Source organism: Macrotis lagotis, chromosome 8, assembly GCF_037893015.1.
Source record: "Macrotis lagotis isolate mMagLag1 chromosome 8, bilby.v1.9.chrom.fasta, whole genome shotgun sequence".
Lineage (NCBI taxonomy): Eukaryota > Metazoa > Chordata > Mammalia > Peramelemorphia > Peramelidae > Macrotis > Macrotis lagotis.
This window is the reverse complement of record NC_133665.1, coordinates 51,408,209-51,431,374: the sequence shown is the minus strand read 5'-3', so window position 1 is coordinate 51,431,374 and position 23,166 is coordinate 51,408,209. Positions and strand designations below refer to the sequence as shown.

Here is a 23,166-nt window from a genome sequence, read left to right as displayed (position 1 = left end):
GTGATCTTATTTTGACATTGTTTTGTTGTGCAATTTTGTGGAAATCATTAAACTCTGATCTCCTTATAGCCTAACAGGACATATTACCTGATGGACCCAAGTGGGAATGCTCATAAGTGGTGCAAAAAGATACATGAAGTTTGGCGGCACAGATACCAGAACCATCCGAATGCTGCTGTGTAGGAAAGCTTATTCCAAACTGGCCTAGCTCCTGCCTGCTGCTCCATGATTCAGCATTTGGGCTCGGCAGCACATTGGAAGGACCTTCCCATGCCACCTGTTAGCCATCTCAAGGGGAAATCATATGTCTGATATACTGCAGTTTTTTTATTTAAAAAAGGAAAAAAGACAAAAAAAAAGACAAAAACCAACAACAAACATAAATGGAATTCAGGGTCGCTTTGCTTGTTCTTTGTGCTTCCGTTGAGGCTTCCACATGCATATTGTTGCAGTGAAGATCTTGCTTTGGTGCCCTTCAGCTCAATTTCTGCTGCAAACTAGTGGATAGACCTTGCATTACCAACTTCACTTAAGATAAATTGAAACTGGTCTACATGCACACACCCAAAATCATGTACCAGTCCTGTGTGTGTAAATGGGACAGGGATTATTTCTGTGATTTTTGTTTCCCCCTTCTCCCTAGTCAAGACCCCATCTAGATTATCATTGAACTCTATTTCATCAGGGAGCTTTTAAATGCCTCTGCTGAGGTCTTGCCATTGTCTCTGTGGGTTTATTTTATTTTATTTTATTGTTCATGACTTTTTTTTTTTTTTGGCATATGGCAGTTGCGGTCAGGTCGGTTTTACCCTTTTCCATAATCTCTAATATAGTTCTGGTTGCAGGATTTCCGTGGTACTTATTATAATTATGTGAGTGCACCAGATATATGCTTGGCAAGCAGGCAGGCAGGCTTCATGTTGTGAAGAGTATGGTGTAGGTTTTAAGTAAGAAAATGCTGAACATGGCACTGAAATTTTATAAAAATTACTGGTTCCTGAGGGTTATGTAAAATTTTAAGCTTGTCATTTTAATTAAATGCATTGAAGTCCTTAATCAAGGGACTGTTACAGGTAGCAGCATGCTTTTAATAAATACTAACAGAAAATGAATTAGTTAATAACAAATTTTAGTCATTGATGTAGGAAATATACTCCTGATATTTTTAGATAAATTCAGGTTTTTCCTTACTCCAGGGTGTGCACATAAACTGCCCTCATGAATGTTGCTACCTGCTTTTAGTGGATATATAAAGGTAAAAGAGAAGAGTCTTATCACAATTGTTTTAATGGGTCTTGGTAGAGTGAAATGTATAATTCTTCCTGTTCATTAGTTGATGAAAATCTAATGTACCCTTCCCTGAGAATAATTTTTAAACCATTTAAATGTGCTTGGGCACTTTACTAATTGACAGATGGAGGAGCAGAGATGAAACTTTTGATACTGAAGAAGAAAGTACGGTACTTTTTGTCTCATCAGTACATTATTATTGAAGGGTCATATGTCACATGAATCCTTTTTATGTTAAATTGTGGTTGAACATTTCTTGTAACATAGCAGAGAGCTGTTAACTTTACATTTAACCTTTCTTAAATTTGTTCTTTAGCCATTCTGCTGAGCCATCTGGCTCCCTTACAAAGAGCAGGGCTTTGCCTGAAGATGTGTTATTCATGATTGCATTAAAAAGGGGTAAAAATGCCATATGTATCACCTCTTATTGATAAATTAGTGTTTTTTCTTAGCTCCTCTTTGATTTATTTCATTTTTGCCCCTTTTTTACTTTAAAGGAGAATTGTCCAGCTACTGGATAAGTGTTTTTAATTTTCAGATCATTGTTAATTCAGTTATTTTATTTTCTTCATGAATAAGTAGGCAGAATTCCTGATAATAAAGCAGGGCTAAGATATTTTCTTAATTTTCCCAGAAATCTTCCTGGCATACAGTTATGAATGGTTGGTCTCTAAGAAGGCTTTAATACTGCTGCATGGGAGATTTTCTCACGTTTATCTCCTTTATAGACCCAAGTGTGATGAAAAACTTTTCTGCTTTTCCTTTAGTGTAATCTTCAATAAGTGTCATTAACATAAGGATTAATTCAGTTGGAAGGCTCTCCCTGTCTCGAAAATGTCATCCATCAGTCTCAGGCAGTGTGACAAATTGAATCCAGATTTAGAAAAGTTTCTATTTCTTCTTGCCCCAACTAAGTGGTGTAGCATGATTTTTCTTATCTCCTCTAATGTGGTAACATAGGTTTTTTTCCAAAGTTCTCTCTCATGAACCAGGGTCTTGTTAGCTATGTTCATTTGATTTTCCTTAGATTGGTGCAAAAATGGTTCAGATAGTGTAATAAGTAGTAAAACACTTCATGGTACTAGTGATTTTTTTGGTGGGCATAGAGCTCAATTTAGTATTGGAGCAGCAAGAAGGACCAAGTAGTTTAGAGAGGTTTATGTCTATATGGGACCCCGGAGAATGGGGGCTTTGTAAAGTCTTTCTGTACTGGTATCAGTCTTAGTGCCTTTAATCATATATCTAAAGGAATTTTAAGAAATTAAACTAAGCATTTGTAACATAGGTTCAAATTTCTTATCCCTACAAAAGGGCTTTTTTATGTTATTTCCAAAAGGTGATACTAACATTACCATCTTAAAACATTTTCCTTTATGATTATTTCTCTTCCATTTGATTTAATTGCATATATTGGAAAGTTCTCTGAAACATTTATGGAACTCCCCACTTTTTTTGTTTATGCAATTATTTAACCTAATTGTCAGACCTAAGGATAACAAACTGCATTTGCCAGCACATCTTTCATGGGCTATTTGTTTCAGGAGCAATGGATACTTCTAATGTATGGCCACTAACAAGGGCATTTTTGTAGTTGTCTTGGGGAAGAGACATTTTTTTTTAACTTTTCCTCTTTCAAGTGGTCATACCACTACCTCCTAGGCCTTAATAACAATTTTAACTTTTAAATTCTAAAACCAGATGGGGATGTTATATTAGCTTTTGCAAATACTAAAATTATTTTGTCATTAGCTAGAGCTACTGATACCACTGTGACCTAACTCTCCTTTTTAGGTAAGTTTTTGGTTGCCTACACAGAATTCCATCCTTTAGAAGACATGCTTTTATTTTCTTACCCCTTTCTTGCTCTTATCAGAGTTATTCTAGTCTATCCCTATAACCCTGGCGTTTAGGTGCCTTCATTATATTTAAGATCATATATATGTATGTATGTATGTATGTATGTATATGTCATCTGGGGAGGACAGGGGTAGGGAATTAATCCAACCAAGATACCTTTAACTTAATGACAAATAGATGGTAGCACTAACCAAGAGGTTCTGACAGATACAGAGAGCTCACAACTTCTCACCTCTGTTTTGGTCTTTCTTAGCACGGGAAAGGAAATGAATGGACCTGAGAACTATAATAATTATCTCTTCAGAAAGCCTACTGTGCCTTGACTTTCTCACTTGGATGCAGAGGTTGTTTTATTGCTTCTTATAGGTCCGTAGGCAGTGAGTGTTCCCAAATCCAGTATAGGCAAGGGCATTCCAAATGATATTTCATTGTAGTTTTACCAATTTTAATGTATAAGGAGAACTTTTCTCATATTCTTAATTCATATGCCCTGTTGCCACTTTCTTTAAATTCTTCCTTCAAGACCTTGGCAGAGAAAAGAGGCACCCAATATGAAACAAAGTTTGTGAAGACAAATTGCAAATTGCCATACAGATAGATTATCTGTTATTCAGTAGAACTTTGTTGTAACGTTATTTACTCTAAAATATTATCCAATATACATTTAAGGTTCTTTGGAACCTTCCTTAGTAGGAGTTTAGTTCCTGAAATACCAAAGGAACTTGATTTAAGGGAGTTTTTCAGAGAAGACAGTTTTGTGATAATATAATAAGATCACATTGCAGGATTATATTCTGTATTGTCTCCCTTACCTGGTACCATCTTCATTTGGCACTCATAGTTCCATATATTGAACATTTTTGTTCGGTCCTGTGGCCTATGAAAAGCTCTCAGTCTCTGAAATAAATGCAATCTTTTCCAAAGAATGAATTTGAATAAGACTTTTCACCCTCCCTGTAAAAGCTTTAGGCTGATACCTTGTCATGGATACAGTCAAGCTTCAAATTTTCCCTACAACCATTAAAAAAAATTATTCAAGGAATCTGGTTGTTTCCAGATTATGTATGCATTTGACTCCACTGACATTTGGCTATCAAGTTCTCTATGTCATGTTTCAGAGACCTTATATGTTATAGCCACAATGTTTAGGTGCAAAGTTTAGTGCCTATTAGCTGCAAAAGCATTATTGTAGAGCTCTCATATTGCCACATTTTTGGTAGATCATAGATCATTCATAGATAATTTATTATAAATTATAGAAACTCCAAAATATCCACTGGGTTTTGGGGAATCAATAGAAGGGGATTAATAGATAATTAAGAAAAAATTGAAAACTATAAGTGGGTATATGGTTGGATCTAATATATTTATCCAATCCCTTAGGTTTTAGTTCCAACTTTGAGGTCCAACAAATACAGTGGAATAGTATGTTGATTATATTTGGCCCTCAGAAAGGATTGTCCAGTTGAATAATTCAAGGGAATAATGGAGTACAGACGTAATTTTTCATCCCTTCTGCAGCAATTCTTAACAGACTTTACAGCTCTGCAAAAGACCAAATCATCTCTTTTTGATTTTCTTTTTGGATATCTCCACATCACTTTAGTGAGGGCGTTAAGTAGGAAGAGTGTTCTATCATTCCAGATGAATAGCATGCTAGCCAGATTTCCTTAGGAGCCTTGCTCAACACCACTTTTTAATTAATAGAAGTTATGGGTTGTAAGCCCTTTCTCTGTAGATGATTGCACTACCCTGGAGTTTCTTTCATCCCTGGCTGGTCCCCAGAGTGATGAGGGAACCCAGAGATAACAACTTCAAATGGAGTGGGGGGATTTATTAGGTGTAGAGAGTTTGCTGAAGGTACTATGCTTTATGAATGCTCTACACATTTCTCCATTTTATTCTCTTTCATATCCAAACTCAGAAATGAATTGATGATTGCTCAGTTGGGTGTGGTTTTTATCTTGGCACATGTGGTGAATGTGTAAGTAATCATTTTGTCTTCAGGCAAATATTTTCTAATCAAGTTCTGGGTCACTCTGAAATTTCCTGATGGTAGTGGCTTTGTGGCCCAGGTTTGCATATGTGTATGTATATGTATACATGCATATACATGTATGTAACAAAGCTGTGTCCACATACATACATATATGTAATGCTGCCTTTGGAGAACTCTTCTAGGTAAGTAACTATCCTTATGGCAAAGAGCAATTTTAGTTCAAATAGAAGCCATGGGGAACTGAAAACAAAAACACCTAGGTGTACCTCTTTATCTTCTCCCTAACTTATTTCTTCAGTTTGTGAAGAAACTCCAAACTGTATGCACAGTGAACTATTTATAAAAAGAAAACTTTTTTTTAGCTGTGTAAACCACCCTGTAATCCAATCTGTATGTCTGAATGACTATGAATGTGGGTTCCTACTGTTGAAAAAGCCTCCATAATTATCCCCTAAGTTTGATTGGATGTTGGCCAAATGTACAAAATTGTGGCAGTATTTAGAACTGCTGTAGTTGTCTTTTAACAACATAAAATTAGGAAATTGAATGCATTTTGATAGTATGTTAGCTGTCTTTCAGGTTGATGGCAGTTAGAAGGTGTAATATTCTCTACCCGGTTTGTAGCTGTAACTGATGTACAGGCAAAGCAAAAAATAAATAAATAAATAAATAAATAAAGAACTTATGAAAACAGAAGCAAATAATGCAATGATATTAGGATATACACTTTTGTATTTTTATTCTTATATAAGGTTATTTGCTGGCTACTGTTGGCCTCTAGTTCAGTCTGTTATTTAAATTCTAATATATGAATTATTTGGATTGAATTTCATGTTCGGGGCCACCTTGTTGTATGTATTGATGTACAGCCTTGAATGTGAATAATTATTGTAAACTATATTTTACAACTTTTTTTCTGGTTTTATTATATAAATTTTCTATTTGGTCAATGATTTAATCATATCTCATAATTTAATGAATCTGTTTATTCTCTTTCCAGATATTTGTGCTTTAGATGTAGTTACTGAATGATGAATTTTTCACATATGCTCGATAGTCTTGTAATAAAAAAAAGCATGTAGGGCTCTAGGTGTACAATGTCTTGGCTCTTTTCTTTGATTCCCCTCCCAGGATCTTTCCTTCCATCACAGAAACTTGAATTCAGGGAGAAGAGATTTTTCGTTTTAGAAGGTGGTTATTGTGTCCCGATTTGTAGCGTAAGAAGCCTGGAACCCGGGGTCCAGATGAGCCCCTCCGAGGTGGCAGTAATTCCTGCAGTTATCGCGAGGAAAGGACTAGAGAACTGTGACCTACAGCACCAAGTCCCAGAAGGGGCCGAAGGGCCGGGCTTCCAGGCCGCGCCCGGGCGGTGCGGAAATCTCAGCTCCCGCGGGGGCCCGAGACCGGCGCTCACGCTGGCCTAGCGAGGGGCAGGCTGGAGCAGGGCGGAGCGCGGCAGCCCGGCGGCGGGGCTGCTCCGCCACCTGCGGCTCGGAAGCCGGCGCCGCCCCCGGCTCGGTCCTCGGGCTCGCCAGCAGGAGGCCTCCTTCCGGGAGGACCACTTCCGTCCCCCGGAGGCCAGGGAGGCTGGGGGGACCCATTTAACGAGCCGCTTCCGGTCCGGAGGGCCGGCTGGGCGGGACTTCCGTCGGCGGGACCCTTTTGAAGGGTGGACCGGCCCAGCGGGAGAGGGCCCGGCGGATGGGATTGGGGGCCGGACGCTTCCGCCCGGAGGAAGCCTCACCGCCCCGAGCGGAGCGTCGGGCCCGAGCGGCGGGGCTCGGATCATGGCGGAGAATCACCGCGAGCTCCTCCCGGCCCCGGGCGCCGCGGCTGTCGGGCTGGCGCCGGGGGGCGGCTTATGCCGGCGCTGCGGCTCCGGGCTGGCGCCTCTCGGGGAACGAGCTGCCGGCGGCGGCTCCAAATGGGTTCGGCTCAACGTGGGCGGCACCTACTTCCTCACCACCCGGCAAACGCTGTGCCGGGACCCGAAATCCTTCCTGTACCGCCTGTGCCAGGCAGATCCGGACCTGGACTCGGACAAGGTGAGCGCGGCCCCCGCCCCGGGCCTGGGCGCAGCGCGGCCCCTCCCCCGGCGACCCCCCACGTCGCCCTGCGCCGCTCCCCGCTCCCCGCAGACACTCCCCCATGCCGCGGCCCCGGGCTGCGGAGACCCCCGTCCCCGAGCCCGCTCCGCGGCCCCGCCGGCCCCGCACTTGTTCTCGGGCTTCGGGGAGAGCCCGCCGCCGCCGCCGCCTCTTCGTCGGGTTCCCAGACTAAGCAAGCCCCCCACCGCGCCACGGACCGGGCAGACCCCGCGCCCCCCCTCGTAGCCCGGCCCCGCTCCCCTCCAAGCTCTGGCTCATTTCTGGGACTGGCCCCCTTCTCAGGCTGAGGACCCCCATCCATTCACATCGCTCGGTTGAGACTAGAAGAGCCGTCCCACTCCCCGTCCCCTCTGCAAAACAAAGCAAAACACCCAAAAGGGCCTTGTGTTTCCCCTGGGTAGAGATTCCTGATGTCCCCTACACCTTAGTCTCTTGTTCCGAGGGACGCACCATTCCTCTCCCCAGACCCAGGAGATCCAGGTATCCCTCAGGACTTCTTTCCTTCCCCGAAGTTAATAGACCTTCATCTGATGCTTAGCGAACGTTGTCATTCTACCCAGTGCTTAAGCCTTGAGCCCCCGGTGTTTACATTAGAAGGCCTGGCCATTCCCAGTAGCACTTTTCCCAGTTATTAGCCTGAGGAATCTCCCTAGCCATTTGGTATGTGCCTCAATTCTTGGGTCACCAAAACCGCCCTCCCACCGCATCAGTCCAGCTGTAGAGGGGCTGGCAACACCTTCCTCCCTAGTGGAGGCCTCCTCTCCCCGCCCCCCTCAGTGATTACTTTCTCTGCTCTGTCATGTTCTTCTACTCTTTGGCAAGTGCTAGTGAGGTCATATTCTCAAGTTTTTCAGGCCATTTTTTCTTGGTAAACTGAGTAACTTTGTCTTCTTAACTGTTTCTTTTTGTTTTCAGTTTTTCTTTTTTGAGGTGGTGATGGAGTGGGGATCACTCTGTATACGTGTGTGTGTGTGGAGACCTTTTCCGATGTAGTTAATTGATTTTACAGAAGCACGACATTGAGTAAAATAGTTTCCTGGTTCAATGAATTCTTTAGGAGCAAGTTTTATGTTTTAATTTTTTGTTTTAGTTTTGTTAAGTTTTAATTTTGTCCTGCTTTTTTCCCTTTAATGTGATTTTTCTGAAAGAAGGTTGTATCTTACTAAGGCACTTTTTTTTTTAGGTTTTTGCAAGGCAGTGGGGTTAAGTGGCTTGCCCAAGGCCACACAGCTAGGTCATTTTTAAATGTCTGAGGCAGGATTTGGACTCAGGTACTCCTGGCTTCAGAGCTGATGCTATCCACTGCTAACTAACCTGCCCCATTAAGGCACCTTTTAATGATGTGTTGTGTAGGATCAGGAACTAAGTCTAGGTCTTTTCAATCAGTCCTTTAACTTAACAACACATCTGTTGTTTTTCACTGCTTGGAAAAAGCATTATGAGTTGTTGGCCTAGATACCCTGCCCTTCATTAATTTAATGATTAATTATATGTATGGCGATTAAATGTTTCTTGACCACTAATCTGCTTCAGTTTTTTACCATTGTACTAAACTTTACTGTTCAAGATCCTTAATTCTAAAAAAACCTACAAATTAAATACTGGCTTCTTTTACTATTTCAATGACTTGCCTCTAGTTCCCTCTTTTACCCTGAGTTTATTTATTTTATTTTTTTTGGCCAGGCAATGGGGTTAAGTGGCTTGCCCAAGGCCACACAGCTAGGTAATTATTAAGTGTCTGAGGTCAGATTTGAACTCAGGGACTCCTAACTCCAGGGCTGGTGGTCTGCACCATCTAGCTGCTCCTATTACCCTGAGTTTTGATTCCCATTCTTGAATTAGGGAGTTTATGTTACTAACCTTCAGTGTAGTTTGGACTAGAAAACTTTTTTTAACTTTTTAACTTTTATTTTTTTAAAAGCTGCAAAATTTCTAGAGCTGGAAAGGACTTGAGTTCATCTAGTCCAATTCCTTAGCTAAAACATGAGCTCCCTCTTTAATCTCCCTCATAAGGGATGATCAAGCTTCTGTTAGAAAACCCATATGTCTGTGTGTCTGTATGTGGTTTCTGCACAGCTATAATTATTAGAGAGGGTTTTTTTTTTTTTGGCAAGGCAGTGGAGTTAAGTGACTTGCCTGAGGTCACTTACAATGAGTTAATTATTTAGTATCTAAGGTCTAATTTGAACTCAGTCCATCCTGACTCCAAGACTGGTGCTTCATCTACTGCTGCTACAGAGATACCCCCATTAGGAGTTTTTAATACTGTTTAATAGCATTACAAGAAGTATATATCTGGAAGAAGTAATAAGTAATCTTTTGCAGGCACTGTGAGGATTGAGGTTTAGAGAAAAGTTGATCAGGACTGTAATTTTTTTTTTTTTTTTTTTTTTTAGGGTTTTGCAAGGCAAACAGGGTTAAGTGGCTTACCCAAGGCCACACAGCTAGGTAATTATTAAGTGTCTGAGACCAGATTTGAAACCAGGTACTCCTGACTCCAGGGCTGGTGCTTTATCCACTATGCTACCTAGCTGCCCCCGGGACTGTAATTTTTACCAACTGTTCTGGGCTGGTAGACTTTATAGGACTTGCTGATGTTTCTTTTTTTCCCCATGTATTTAACACATTTTAGTTTATTATGCTTCTGTTGGTGTGTATTATATTGTGCTGGCGGGGGGAGAGACGTTTAAATATTTTGGGTATGTGGTCTCATTGATGTAGATATTCTCAATGATTCAGATTACAGCTCATCCATATCTTTTTATCCTGCAGATTTTTGTTCATTTTCTCTTGTAAATTCACCAAAGGGGATCCATTGAACATATTGAGGACATCCTAGATCTTGTGAGATTACATGGATGCCAATGGAGCATCTTACAGTCATTTGCATGACTGTATGGAAGCTTGCCTTCATCAAGTTGTAGATTATTCTCATCAAGATTTTTAGAGTTGGGAAAGCAAGATTATTGATATTTTCTCATTTGCTTTTTTTGCGAAGGTAATAAGTCCCAAGGTTTTTTGTTTTTGTTTGTTTAAATGATATTCCATACCTCTCATGAATGTTGAGACTCAGTGTCTCAGTTCTCTCCCTTCAAACATACTCTTCTTCCTGGTCCTACTGCTTTTGCTGTTTTCTTTAATGCTATTTCTAGCTTTTCATGTTGTATTGGGGTGGGGGTGGAGGGAGGTTGTGGTGTTAGAGGCTGGATATGGTGTTAATGAGTGAAAAAAGAATTTGTTTTAGAAATCTGTTTAGACCTTTACATTTTTTTTCTTTGCTATCCTCCCTTCAGCTTCATACTTATACTAAGGATGATTAGTTTATCAGCGTCCCTGGGAAAGAAATAAAGATGAAAATAATTGATTGCTGTAATTAAGAAGTTTATATAGTAAAGGGAAACAAATACTATAATAAATTAGAAAATATTTTGTGTGTAAAAAGATTTCTGGTCCAATGGAGTGATCTAAGAGATTCAAAGGGAAAGGATACCTTCCAGCTGAGTTTTAGAGAAAGTTTCATGAAAGAGATGGTACCTGAGTTGAGGTTTAAGGATGGGAGAAAAGTATGTAAATGATGTGAGAGGGTATGGGCAGGGTGATGTCTGAGAGCTCTGAGTATTTCAAATTGGTTGGAGATTAGAAGGGAGTAAAGGGAATAAAGTTGGAAAAGCAGGTGGATCTACATTGCTACCCTTGAATGCTAATTTATTTTTTGTTTGGTGAGGGCTTTTGAGATTTTTTGAGGTCAAATATCTGTGCTTTAGAAAGATTACATTGTCAGTGTGGGATTAGAGAGGAGAAAGTCTGGTGGCAGGGAGATCAATAAGGAAGTTTATAGTGTTCCCAAATGCATGTTTAAAGACCTTGATTTGCTATTTAGAATGCATTTTTGATACTTAGCAGACCTTATGAGAAACCTGACCTGAAAAATCTTAAAATGGGCTGATCCTGCTGCCAAATAAGGATAATCTGAATTTGTATCATTCTACATCAATGGAACTCAACTTTTGTCACTTAAACTTGTTTTCAGGAATCTTTGCTGATTTAGCTCTACTTTTTCTACTTTTGAAAATGGCATTATATACGATAACATGTAATCACATAATAGGATTTGACTTATTTTAATCTATGAATTTTCTATTTATACTTACTGATATGTTTTAACTATCTCGAGGTGATACTTTGTGGCCATAGACTTGGATTTTACTGCTGTTTTATTGTTATGTAGTTAACCAAAATCTCAAATCACCTTTCTTCACTGGGAGGATATGCCTCTGTGGCCATCTTCAGCACTGCACTAATCTATACATAACTGCTTAAGGTTGTCTCATACAGAGAGACTCAATTGTTCTTTGCCATAATTTAATACTGGCACTCCTTTTTAAAAATGTATGCTTTACTGTAATGAGAAGCCTTTTTCTAAATAGTACCAATGAGTGGAAATAACACACAGTTGAAATAGCCTTAGATGACTAGGACTCAAAAGACTTTTGGCCTCATCCATGCCATTAATTCCTCTTGCCTTGGACAAACCCCCCTTCTCTCAATTTCTCCATTTGTAAAATAATTGATCTAGACCAGGGCTGTCCAACCATACTTTTAAATTTTTTATTGAAATAGTAGACGATATATTTTGATTTGCCATTTTAGTGAGAGTTCTGCAGTAGCTCTGCTTCATTTACTAGATCATTTAGTAAACCCCCAGGAAGGCCGAATTTTGAACAGCCCTGGTCTAGATGATTTTTAAGAGCCCTTCTAACTGACATATAATTCTAAACTTTGAATAAATCAGCAACTGCATTGTTCCAGGTACTTTGTATGCTAGGTTTGGAGATACAGTGAATGATATAATTCCTACTTGAATGAGATTCAAGAATATAAATTTCTTTCAGAGTGATTTTTCATTATTATTTACTGAAGCATTTGAATTCCAGATAAAATAACTAAAACTGAATGATTAGCAAAGGATAATAGCTCTTAATTCCAAGTAAAGTGGTTGATATTAAATTAGTACTAGCTTTCCTCACAACTAATATAATTGGCCTACTAGGTTAATTCATGTATTGATATAGATAGGAGATCTTCAAGTCAAGGCTGAATAATCCCTTGTGTGTATTGTCAAGGTGGATTGGCTAGATGGCCACAAAGGTTCCTACAACTCAGAAATTGGTTCTGTGTCTGTGCCAAATAATTTTATCAAAAGTCCTTAATATGTTTTCTCAGTTTTTTTCACTTTTAGCAGTGAAAAGAGTTTCCTGGATCTCATTTCATTTGTCTAAACTGACACAGCTAGCATTTATATAGGTTTGCAAAGTACTTTACAAATATTTCATTTATACTTACTACAACTTGTGGAGTTAAGTGCTATTATTATTACCTCCATTTTACAGTTGAGGAAACTGGTGGACAGAGATTTAAAAAATCCAAAAAATCCATCTCAGAATGGATTTGAACTCCAGTCTTCCCAATTCCAGGTTCACGACTCTTTACCATTGTACCACTTAATAGTAAATCTTGGATTTCTTATTGATCTAGATGAGTACAATGTCTGAAGATGATCTATCTAGGTAAGTACAGTGTCTTTGTATGTATATATCTATGGGGGGGAAGTATCCCTCAATATGGTAGAAATTGAAAAAATAGATATTTAAAATTCTCTATACAGTTTTCATAATTGAGATCACAATAGATAACTTTTTATGTATCTTCTTGGATTTGCATATTGAGAATAAGAAATGTAGACCATTTTCTGTTGTTCTGGAAGTAGTATGTTTATCAAAGGTCTGCTATATATGGCAAAGTGCCCTAGATACGATTCTTGAAAATAATTCAAATTCTATTATCCTAGGAATTCCAAAGCAACACATGAACTGTCTAAAAATAATATGGTATAAGCCAAGAATGTGTGTGTGTGTGTGTGTGTGTACACATACACACACACACATACACACAAAGTTAGGAGTATGAAAAAGAGTAGGCTGTGTTGGGCTTAATAAGGAACTTACTAGAGCTAGATAACACTGGATAGAAAGCTGAGTCAGGATGAACTGAGTGCAAATTCACCTTCAGGAACTTAGTAGCTGTGTGAACCAGGACAAGACATTTAAACTCTATCTGCCTCAGATTCCTCATCTGTAAAAAGAAAATAATAGCTCCTATCTCTCAAGGATTTTATGAGGATTAAATAAGAATGCTTTGTAAAGTGCTTGGCACCTTACAGGTACTTAAGAAATGCTTCTTTCAAAGCGTTAAGACTTGTGAAGCATTAGAGCTAGAAGAGACCTTACAGATCAACTAATATGATTCCCTTGTTTTATAGACAAAGAAACTGAGACCCAGAGCGAAGCACAAATAGTGGCAGAGCTGTAAGTAGGTCTCGATTATAGTATGGGGTTTTTTCTGTTGTTGAATTCTGGTGGTCCAGTAGTTAGAGCAACAGGTCTGTAGTCAGGAGGACAGAGTTCAAATCTGGTTTCAACACTTGACACGAACTAGCTGTGTGATCCTGATTGCCTCGCATCCAGGGTCTTCTCCAGTTGTTCTGATCCATATCTGGTCAGCACCTCCTCACTCAAATCCAATTCACATACAAAGTTGTGGCATCACTTCTTTGATGTTGTGGTCTTTTTTGTCAAACGTCATTTTGGACAGGCAAAAATGTTGGTAAATCTCAGGTTGGGAAGAATGGCATAAACAAGGGTTTTGGAAGCAAGGGATGTCAGCCAAAAAGAACTTGGTTTATGATGTTCCTACCTTTTTTTTTGTGTCATGGATCCCCTTGATGGCTGTTGCCTATCACTTCTCATAGTAACTTTTAAAAATGAATGAAACTATATACCTCAGATTTGAAAGGAAAATAATTCCTGAAATATTGTTTTCAAAATGTTAAAAAAAAAAAGTCCATAACCCTAGTTTTAAGAAACTTCTCTAGATCAAAATACCTTCCTCTTAGATTTGAGGATAGGGATATTAGGTTGATGGCCAAATAATTGATACAAAGCAGAATATAAATGCAAAAAAGAATTAAAAAAGGCCAAGTCAGAGCACTGAGAAATTTGAGGAGCAGAAGAAACCTTCTCAGAGGAGAGAATCCAGAAAAGATTCTTGAAAATATCCCTGGAGTTGACACTTGAAAGAAGATAAAAGGAATTTTAGCTGGTGAAGTGATGATCTATTGTAAGGAAATAAAGTGAGAAAAACCACACCGATAGCAGTATAAGAATGGGAGATGGGAATAATTCATTCTGGCTAGAACATTAAATCGAAGTAGCAGTTTATTTCTTATGTTCTTTAATGTTTACAATGCCCTCCTCACTACTACCATATGAGACAGGTCTTTATTTGACAGTTGAGGAAACAGCTTCTGAAAGATTGTGATTTGCCTGTAAATTTTCAGAAGCTAGATCCGAACTTAGGCCTCTTTAAGGCATAGTCCAGTTTTCTTTCCTCTTATGCAATACCTTCTTCCATGAGGAATAGAAATAATGGGAGGAAAAAGCTACAGAGTTAGATTGTTGCCAGGTAATGGAAGAACTTGAATTCCAGCTTTCAGAATTAAATCTTTGGGTAGGCTAGTAGACAGACCAATTGCCCTGTTCGGAGCCATCTTTTTAGGAATATAACTTTGACAACAAAAGGAATTATGGACTAGAAAGGAAAGACTGAAGGGAAGCTAGGAATTAAAAAAAAAGACAGGAAATAAGATTACTTTCAAAATGGGAAATTTTCAGAAAAAACTCAGTCTGGGAAGAAACAAACCTCTACTACCCAGAATAGCCCAAAGAGAACTTGGCATTTGAACAAGGCCATTGTGATAGCTTTGGTGCTGCAGATGTGAAGGCATCACATGGAACACTGAAGTGTGGAGAATATACTGATGTCTCTAGCCAGATATCGATTGTAATTCATTGCATCAATGTTTACTGAGAACCCCTTCATGTTAGAAATATCTAATAACTTAAGGCCATGTTAGAAAAGAGCTCTTAAGGAAGAAGAAAGAAGTTTGTTGCAGTGAAACTGAGTGACATGTGCTAAAACGCTCAAAGAATTGGAAGCAGGAAGGAAGACCATTTGGATATTACAATAATCTAGGCAAAGAAGAGAAAGATAATTATAGTGGAAGTTAAAAGGAGAGGATGAATGAGCATTTAGCTGAGTCAGAGAGAGAGAGAAAAGACAAAGATGAATGAGTTTTCAATTATCTGAGACTGATGGTTATCATCAATTGAAGAAAAGTTGGGGGAAGGTCAGGTTTTGGGGGAAAGTTCAGTTAAATTTTTGATAATGTTTAATTGCAAATGTTGGATAGAGACATTTAGCTGAATGTGGGGGATTCCAGTAAAGCTGTCCAGTAGGTAGTTGGAAATAATGGACTGGATATCCAGGGAGAACTAGGGGTTGTTACTTAGTCTCATGCATTTTCTGTATTTCTCCAATGTCCAACACAAGGACTGGGCACTTGATAAATACCCGTTTGATTTATTTTGGTTATTATTCTATATTTGCTGAAACACTAAGTACAGAAGGAAAAGCAAAGTTTAGGTAGGACAGTCTTTTTGACTTTATGGAGCTTATCAGCCTAATGGAACTAATAATATACAGACATAATTATTAAATAACATATTGAATGCTCATGAATTATTTGTGTCCAAACCTATGATAGAGTCTTCTGAGGTTGTATTGATCTGATCATCTATATTTGGACCTATTGTACCTTGTTCCTGACATGGTGTCATTTTGGTCCTCTGAGCACATAAGACTACAATCAACAAACTGAAAATGTATTATATAAGTATATCAGAGAGTGACTTTTGTATTGTGATTTTAAATGGGAAGATGATGATTTAACCAAGGCTTCTTAGTTTAATTAAGAAGACTTCTTGAGATGACATTTGAATTGAGCTATTTATAATAAATTCTAGGCTTAGAACATAAATGGACTCTATGGCATATCATGAAGAGGGAGGGAGAGCTCTGTGGTTGGTCTTCATTGGACTAGATGAATTTTCATCAATCAGGTATACTGGCCTTGGGGTAAGAGAGCTCGAACACAAATATGTCTATAGATATAGATTATATTAAATAAGGACGTAGAGATATAGAAGTATAGATTGCTTATGGGAAATACCATCGGACTTTCAATTACGCCCAAGAATCTCTTTGGTAAAACACTAGTTATCTGGAACACAGGACTGCTTTCTGCTCTTTATGACTTCTTTTTCTTGAGGAAGCAGAGTCCTTAGACATCTGAGTCTATCCTAAAGTGCAGGACTGCCCAGGTTTTAGCCAAAGATATATAAAAGAACTGAGGTATGTCTTAGAACTGTGAATGGCAAATGAAACCAATTCTGCCAACTTCTTTATTTGCATTGACAAGAAAACCTGCAGATTATCATTCTACTTAGCTGTAAATTTTTTATTCTAGTCTCCTTTGTGGAGAAATTCAATGAAGCATTTCTACTTATTGGTTATTGGTCAAGGAGTTTACATTTAAAGTACCAATATTTCATATGTATAAATAATCTGATAACTATATGATTTTCAACACCTACTGACCTCTTTTTTGGCATGCTCCTTAGGATAGAAGAAGTGTATACAGTAAGATATGACCCTAGAGTAAGGACTCGAGGGGCTTATCTCCCTTTTCCGGCCTTGTGCTGTCTCAAGTCCCCCAGCTTGCCATGTTCCTCCTTTTCGCCTATGGGGAATATATTGTGATGGCTAAATAAGGGTCCTTTTATGTGTTGGCCAGTTGTGGCTGCTAGACTGCTCCCCAGGCCACTGTTCCTGGCCTGCCCTTCTCAGAACATCTTGGACCCTCTCTTTGGGCAAAACCTGGTCCTTAGGTCTTGATGTCTGTAGAAATTAGAGGGTTTTGTGTTTTATCTCTCCACTTCTGAACCCTCCCTCCACCACCAATCTTTTGTCAAATTCAATTACTTTACCTTTGAAACATCTCATATTTAAGCTCTTTTCTTCCCTTTGATATTTCCAGCACCAGATACATGTTCTCATCAGCTCACAATTGGACTGTTGCAACAGCCTTCTACTTGGTCTCTCTACCTAAGTTTCTCCTCACTCTAGTCCATCTTTCATTTAGTTACCAGTTATTGTCCTAAAGGACAAGCTCAGCAATATGTTCCTCTATTTAATAAACTCAGTGACTTCCTGTTACTTTCAGCAACAAATATAAACTCTTCTTTTTCCTTAAAGTCCTTTCATAGTTGCACTGCTTCCCACCTTTCCCCTCTTATAACTTAGTCCTCATTGTGGACTTTTTAACCTTCACTGCCTTACTTCTCTCAAGTCTCAAATAAAATTCTATCCTTTTCTGAAGACTCCCTGGGTCACCCTACCCCTTGTGAGTGCCTTCTCTTTTTGCTTATCTCAGATTTACCCTGTATTTATTTTTTTGTACATTGTTGTTTTTATGTTTCCTACTTGCCTCCTTGCCTAGATTTTGACCTCTTTGAGAGCAAAAACTTGTTTTGCCTTTCTTTGACTCTCCAGCACTTTGCATAGTGCTTGTCAAATAGTAGTCACTTAGTTTTTTGACATGTTACCCTGAACTTTGAAATACAACAAAGCCCTTAGCTCCTCTATTCCCTGACATCCATTGAGAACTACTTCATTCCCTCATTTCTTTTTAAAGGCACTTCCCCCAACCCCTGTGTGGGATATAGGATAACAAGACTTTGAAGCACAAGATGCTAGAGGTTGTCTTCAGATTGCAATGAGGAGGAAAGGATGCTATCCATTTGACACTTATGGCAAAAATTCACGTTCTCCAACCACATTAGATGTGAGGTTTTAGAGATGGGATTTTGGGGACATCTCCACCATGCTAAAAAGTATATGTGTAAATATTTGTATTTCATAAATATATGAGTATATGTGATGTACATGGATGTGTATATATATTAGTATATATTATTAGTCACATTTATTTTGCTCTTTCCCTTATTGTCTCTTATGGGGATTATACCCAAAGGAATTTAAAGCAGAAAAATAAAACAAGCCTGCATAGTATTTGCAGCTACAGATGCAGTTTTAACAGCATTTTGTGAACAAAGAATCTTAAGCTATAGATAAAAAAAAGAAAACAAACACACCCTCCCACTTCCCACCACCAATAACTACAACAGAGTTCCTAATAATAATGAGCAATCCTAAGTAAGCAAATGTGACATAATCAATCCCTGATCCTCCTCCCTCCCTCCCTCTCCTCTCCTCTCCTCTCCTCTCCTCTCCTCTCCTCTCCTCTCCCTCTCCCTCTCCCTCTCCCTCTCCCTCTCCCTCTCCCTCTCCCTCTCCCTCTCCTCTCCCTCTTTCATCCTAACTATGCTGTGATAGTATCACAGTTGAGATATTGGAAGACCATTTAGCCTGGCCCATACCTGAATAAGATTACATTCTACAACATACTGATGACTGGTCATCTCAGTTTCTTTATAGCCTATAAATGAAAGGAGCAGCCATTTTACTTACTGAAGTAGCTGTTCCTACTTTTCTTTTAAAAAAAAAATTTAACTATTTTCAAAGCTCACCCTTCTCTTCCTCTTCCTTTACTCCACTCATTTGAAAAAGCAAGCAAAAATTCCCATTACAAACATGTATAGTCAAGCAAAAAAATTTTCATTGACTGTATCCAAAATATATCTAAATCTCTACTCCAAGTCTTTGTCAGAAGGTGTTAGCAAATTTTATCATGAATCCTCAGGAATTGTGATTGGTTATTTTGTTCATTGCAAGTTTCTAAGTCACTTCCTTTTCCTTTTCTCCCTTTCCTTATCCTTTCTTCCTCTCTCTCCCTTCATATTCTCTTCTTCGCTCATCCAGACCTTGCCTAGACTATCTCTGTGAATCCCAATGAACTAGAGATCAGAAGGGACACATATCATCTCCTATATTTTTTAAAATCTTACGGCTTTGTTTTATTGTTTTTTGATGAATTGTATAATATTAACTTCCATTTGTTCACTTTTTAAGGAGTTAAATTTTCTTCAGTGAGACTATGTAACTTCTTTTACTAGTCGGTCAATTCTAATTTTTAAAAAGAATTTATCCTCTTCATTATTTGTACTTTGGGCAACTCTCTTTTTTAAGGAATTCTTTTCTTCAGTGAGGTTTTTTTTTGCCATTTGATTAATTGTTTTTATTTTTATTTTTCCAAATATATTCAAAGATAATTTTCGGCATTTATCCTTTTGCAGATTTTTGTGTTCCATATTTTTCTACCTTCCTCCCCCCTTCCTCATGGCAGTTGGCACTGGAGAAGAAAGTGAGGCTGGTGACTTAGCATAGCACTCCCTCACTCAGATCCAATTCACATGTATGTCATGGTATCACCTCCCTGATGTTGTGGTCTTCAAGAAAGGAAAGGAGGAGAAACATCTCATTAAAATTCTGGAAAGAAAGAAAGAAGAGAGGTTAGGAGGTGCATTTTCTTAGCTTTTCCCCAAGGCCATGACTTTCTTTTATGAAGCCCCCTCCCCCCAGCATTCATTTTTTTCTTCTCATTTACATTATTTTAGTTGTTACATGTATCATTTTCCTTTGTTTTGCCTATTTCGCTCTGCAGTTCATGCAAGTCTTTTTCTATCTCTGAACTATACATAGTCCTTGTAGTTCAGCAATAAACCATTTCCTTTATGCACCACAATTTGTATAGCAATTCCCCAATTATTGCCATTTACTTTTCTCTGCTACCACAAAAAAAAATTCTCTGGTATGAATATTTTAAATTTATAGTTCTTGCTTGTCCTCTTTAGAATACATGCTTAACCAAAATAAAATCTCTGCCTCAGAAAATATGAACATTTTGCCTTTCCTCATCAATAACTCAAGTATTATATCCATTCTTAAAAGTGAGGAAGGGGAAGTTCAGAGAATTGCTTACAAGTCAAGTAGCTGTTAAGACTTCCTTGTAGGTCAGGTACTATGAGCTCTTATTTTCTGAGTCTTTTGATGAAATTTGCTCTCCCATAGTGAGGGCCTGTACCAAAATGCAGAGAGTTTTTCTGATTCATTTTTGGTAATGCTTTTGTTATTTAAAATAGAGAAAATTACTCCCATTTCCCTTTTTCTGTCTGTCCTTTCTTTTCTCCATAAATTTGTTCTTATCTTTCCTATATCCAGAGCAGCTCAGGTGCTAGTACTTTCTTTGAAGTCTTCTGATGTTTTTCCTCTCCTCCCATCCCTTTATACCACTCTATATTCTCCTGTGTATTTCCACATTATCTAACTTGTATTATACTATTTTATATATCAGTCTTATTCTACCTGTAAAGTGTCAATGCTTTTTTGTGCAGAATTAGTTTAATTTTTTTTTCTTTTGTGGTAATTTCTGGGATTGAAGTACTTTGTGTATAGTAAGCACTTTTAGTGTTTGTTGAATTGAAAAATTGCAGTAACTCCAGATTTTTAACTTTAAACTAGGTGATGCTCCCAAACTAGATCTAAAACCTTAAGAATGTGCAAGAGAACCTCTTGTCTGCATGGAGATATAATTTGTGAAGTCTTGGAGTGCTTGCCATTACAGTGAAGTTGCCTCAGATTTTCTGCTATTTTGAGGTGTTTACTTGATTTTCAAATAAAATTAAAAACTCAAGTTTTCTTGGGAGGTTTATGGGAAGATGAAACCACATACAGTAGATATCAGATTCAGGATATTAACATATTTAGTGGGATAGAGTACAGTCCTCTTGTAAATGACAAAGTTTGATTGTGTATGATTTAATGCCTCAGACATTGTAGCGCAAAGGATCAAAGTCCAGCAAACCAGTTTATGTTGGAAAAGATATTATTACAGCATCCAAATCTATCTGTGGAAAAATTGAAGAATTTTCTGTGATTTGAAAAGTTTTTTTCTGATTATGTTTGGGAATTGATGTCCCTTTTAGATTTAATTATCAGGAATATTTGTTTTTCTTTATTTTATTCAGAACTTAACCAATACTTAATAACTACTTCCATGTATAAATGGTAGAATAGATAAAGAAGATGTTACTTGAAATTTCTAATCTCTAAGTATAGTTAGCTTTCTTAACGTATATTATAAATTCAATATTTAACTCTGAGTTTTCTTGTCTATTATGCTGATCTTTCTATTTTTTTTGTGCATTAAAACATGCTTCACTGATGGATTTCCTATCTCTACTTCCTCATGCTGAAAAAAATAAAAACCCCCAAAACATTGTAACAAATATATGCGTAGTCAAATAAAACCAATTCCCATATTGTCCATGCCCTAAAATCTCTCTCTGCCTCATATCTGGATGTGAATAGCATGCTTCATCATTCATCCTTTGAGATTAAGATTGGTAATTGTATATCAATAGTATTTGGTTAGTAGTCTTTTAATTTTTAGAATGTCAGAGCCAGTTGGGACTTTAGAGCCCAGTACACTCACTATAGATTCATTTCAGTAGATATTTATTCAGCACCTCTTGGGCATGAGAGGTTATGTTGGACTCTTGCAAAAGCAAGAAGACAATCTATGCTCCAAAGGAACTAACAGTCTACTGGAAGGATACAATATATGCTCAAATAAATACATACCAGTTAATTGTTTTAATGAAAGCACATTTTATATTGTAAAAATGGAGTCAATGGGTAAAAAGAAATGTACTACTGAGAGAAAGGGAAAGGAGAGGTAGAATAGGCTAAGATATTTCATGTAAAAGAGTCAAGAAATAGCTTTTGAAGTGGTGTGAAAGGGGAGGGAAGTGAGGGGGGGATGAGGGAGCCCTCATTCTTATCAGAAATGGCTCAGAGAGGAAACAACACACATACTTAATAGAGTATAGAAATCTAGAGGAAAAATGAGAGAAAGAGGATGAGAGGGGAGGGGGGATGTAGGTGATAGAGTAGAGGGTAGACCTTGGGAGAGGATAGTCAGATATAACTTTTTTTTTTTTTTTTTACTTTTTGCAAGGTGTTGGGATTAGGTGGCCCATCTGGGACCATGGAGATGGGTGGTTGCTAGGTCTCTGGGGTGGGATGTAGGCTTGGGGCCTCCTGATCTTAGGGTTTATGCTCTATCCATTTTGCTACTCAGCTGCCCCACAGCACACTTGAAGAGGGACAGAGTGAAAGGAAAGAGAAAATATGTTAAATGGTAGTGGGACAGAATGGATAGAGGGAATTACAATCAGCAACTGCAACTGTGGAAAAATATGGAAGTAACTTCTCTGATGGACTTATAAGGAATGTGATCCATCCAAGAGACAACTGATGGTATCTGAACTCAAACTGAAGCACAATTTTTTTTCTTTTTCTTTTAATTTATTTCTCATGAGGTTTTTTATTTTTGTGGGGGGAAGGAGGGATTATGTTTACTCTTGCAACAAGACTATTTTGGTAATGTGTAAATAAATAAAAATGTAAATTATAATAAAAAAAGCACATTAGCCTTTGGATTGAGAAAAGGGGACTTATTCTGTGTCACAGAGAGTGAGTGATGGAAACTGAATTTGAAGCCTTGTCTTTTGACTCATCCACAACACTTCTCATTTTTATTTTAGTCCCTGATTTACAAGGAAGCAGAAAGGAAGTAGTCTTTGGTACCAGCTTGGTTAGCACATATAATATTAACTTTTGTGTTGATCATCATAGTTGCCTAGCAGCTTTTAATGCTAGCACCATCGGTAGTTGCAAAGCATCTTTGCTGAGGCTGTCCTCCCTGTCTGTATGTTTCTCCTTTTTTCCTGCCCTTTCCCCCCAATACTTATCATCTCCCTCTTTTGATATATTAGTCATCCAAAATTTTTGTATTTTAAATCTCTCAGCATTTCCTTTCAAGATGAATTGTACTATTGAAATTTTAGAATACTTTTTATATCTTCTTGATTAGTCATTTAACAAACATGAAGTGTCTCCTAATGTGCCATACACAGAACTAGTCACTGAGAC

General features: G+C 38.2%; 2 protein-coding genes across 6 annotated transcripts in view; both read left to right on the top strand.

Annotated features, from left to right (window-relative positions):
- PDPK1 (3-phosphoinositide dependent protein kinase 1) overlaps positions 1-821 on the top strand; it is a 99,403-nt gene extending 98,582 nt beyond the window's left edge. For all 4 annotated transcript variants that reach the window (XM_074196955.1, XM_074196954.1, XM_074196956.1 and 1 more), the window contains exon 14: positions 70-821. In XM_074196955.1, the coding sequence (XP_074053056.1) occupies positions 70-183 (114 nt within the window). In that variant the 3' untranslated portion in view covers positions 184-821. The remainder of the gene's footprint in view (positions 1-69) is intronic.
- Positions 822-6,792: 5,971 nt separating this feature from the next.
- The window catches only part of KCTD5 (potassium channel tetramerization domain containing 5), a 79,192-nt gene continuing 62,818 nt past the window's right edge, over positions 6,793-23,166 (top strand). Inside the window, exon 1 of one of the 2 annotated variants that reach the window (XM_074196959.1) lies at positions 6,793-7,191. In XM_074196959.1, the coding sequence (XP_074053060.1) occupies positions 6,934-7,191 (258 nt within the window). In that variant the 5' untranslated portion in view covers positions 6,793-6,933. The remainder of the gene's footprint in view (positions 7,192-23,166) is intronic. The other variant, XM_074196960.1, reaches the window with a different exon arrangement.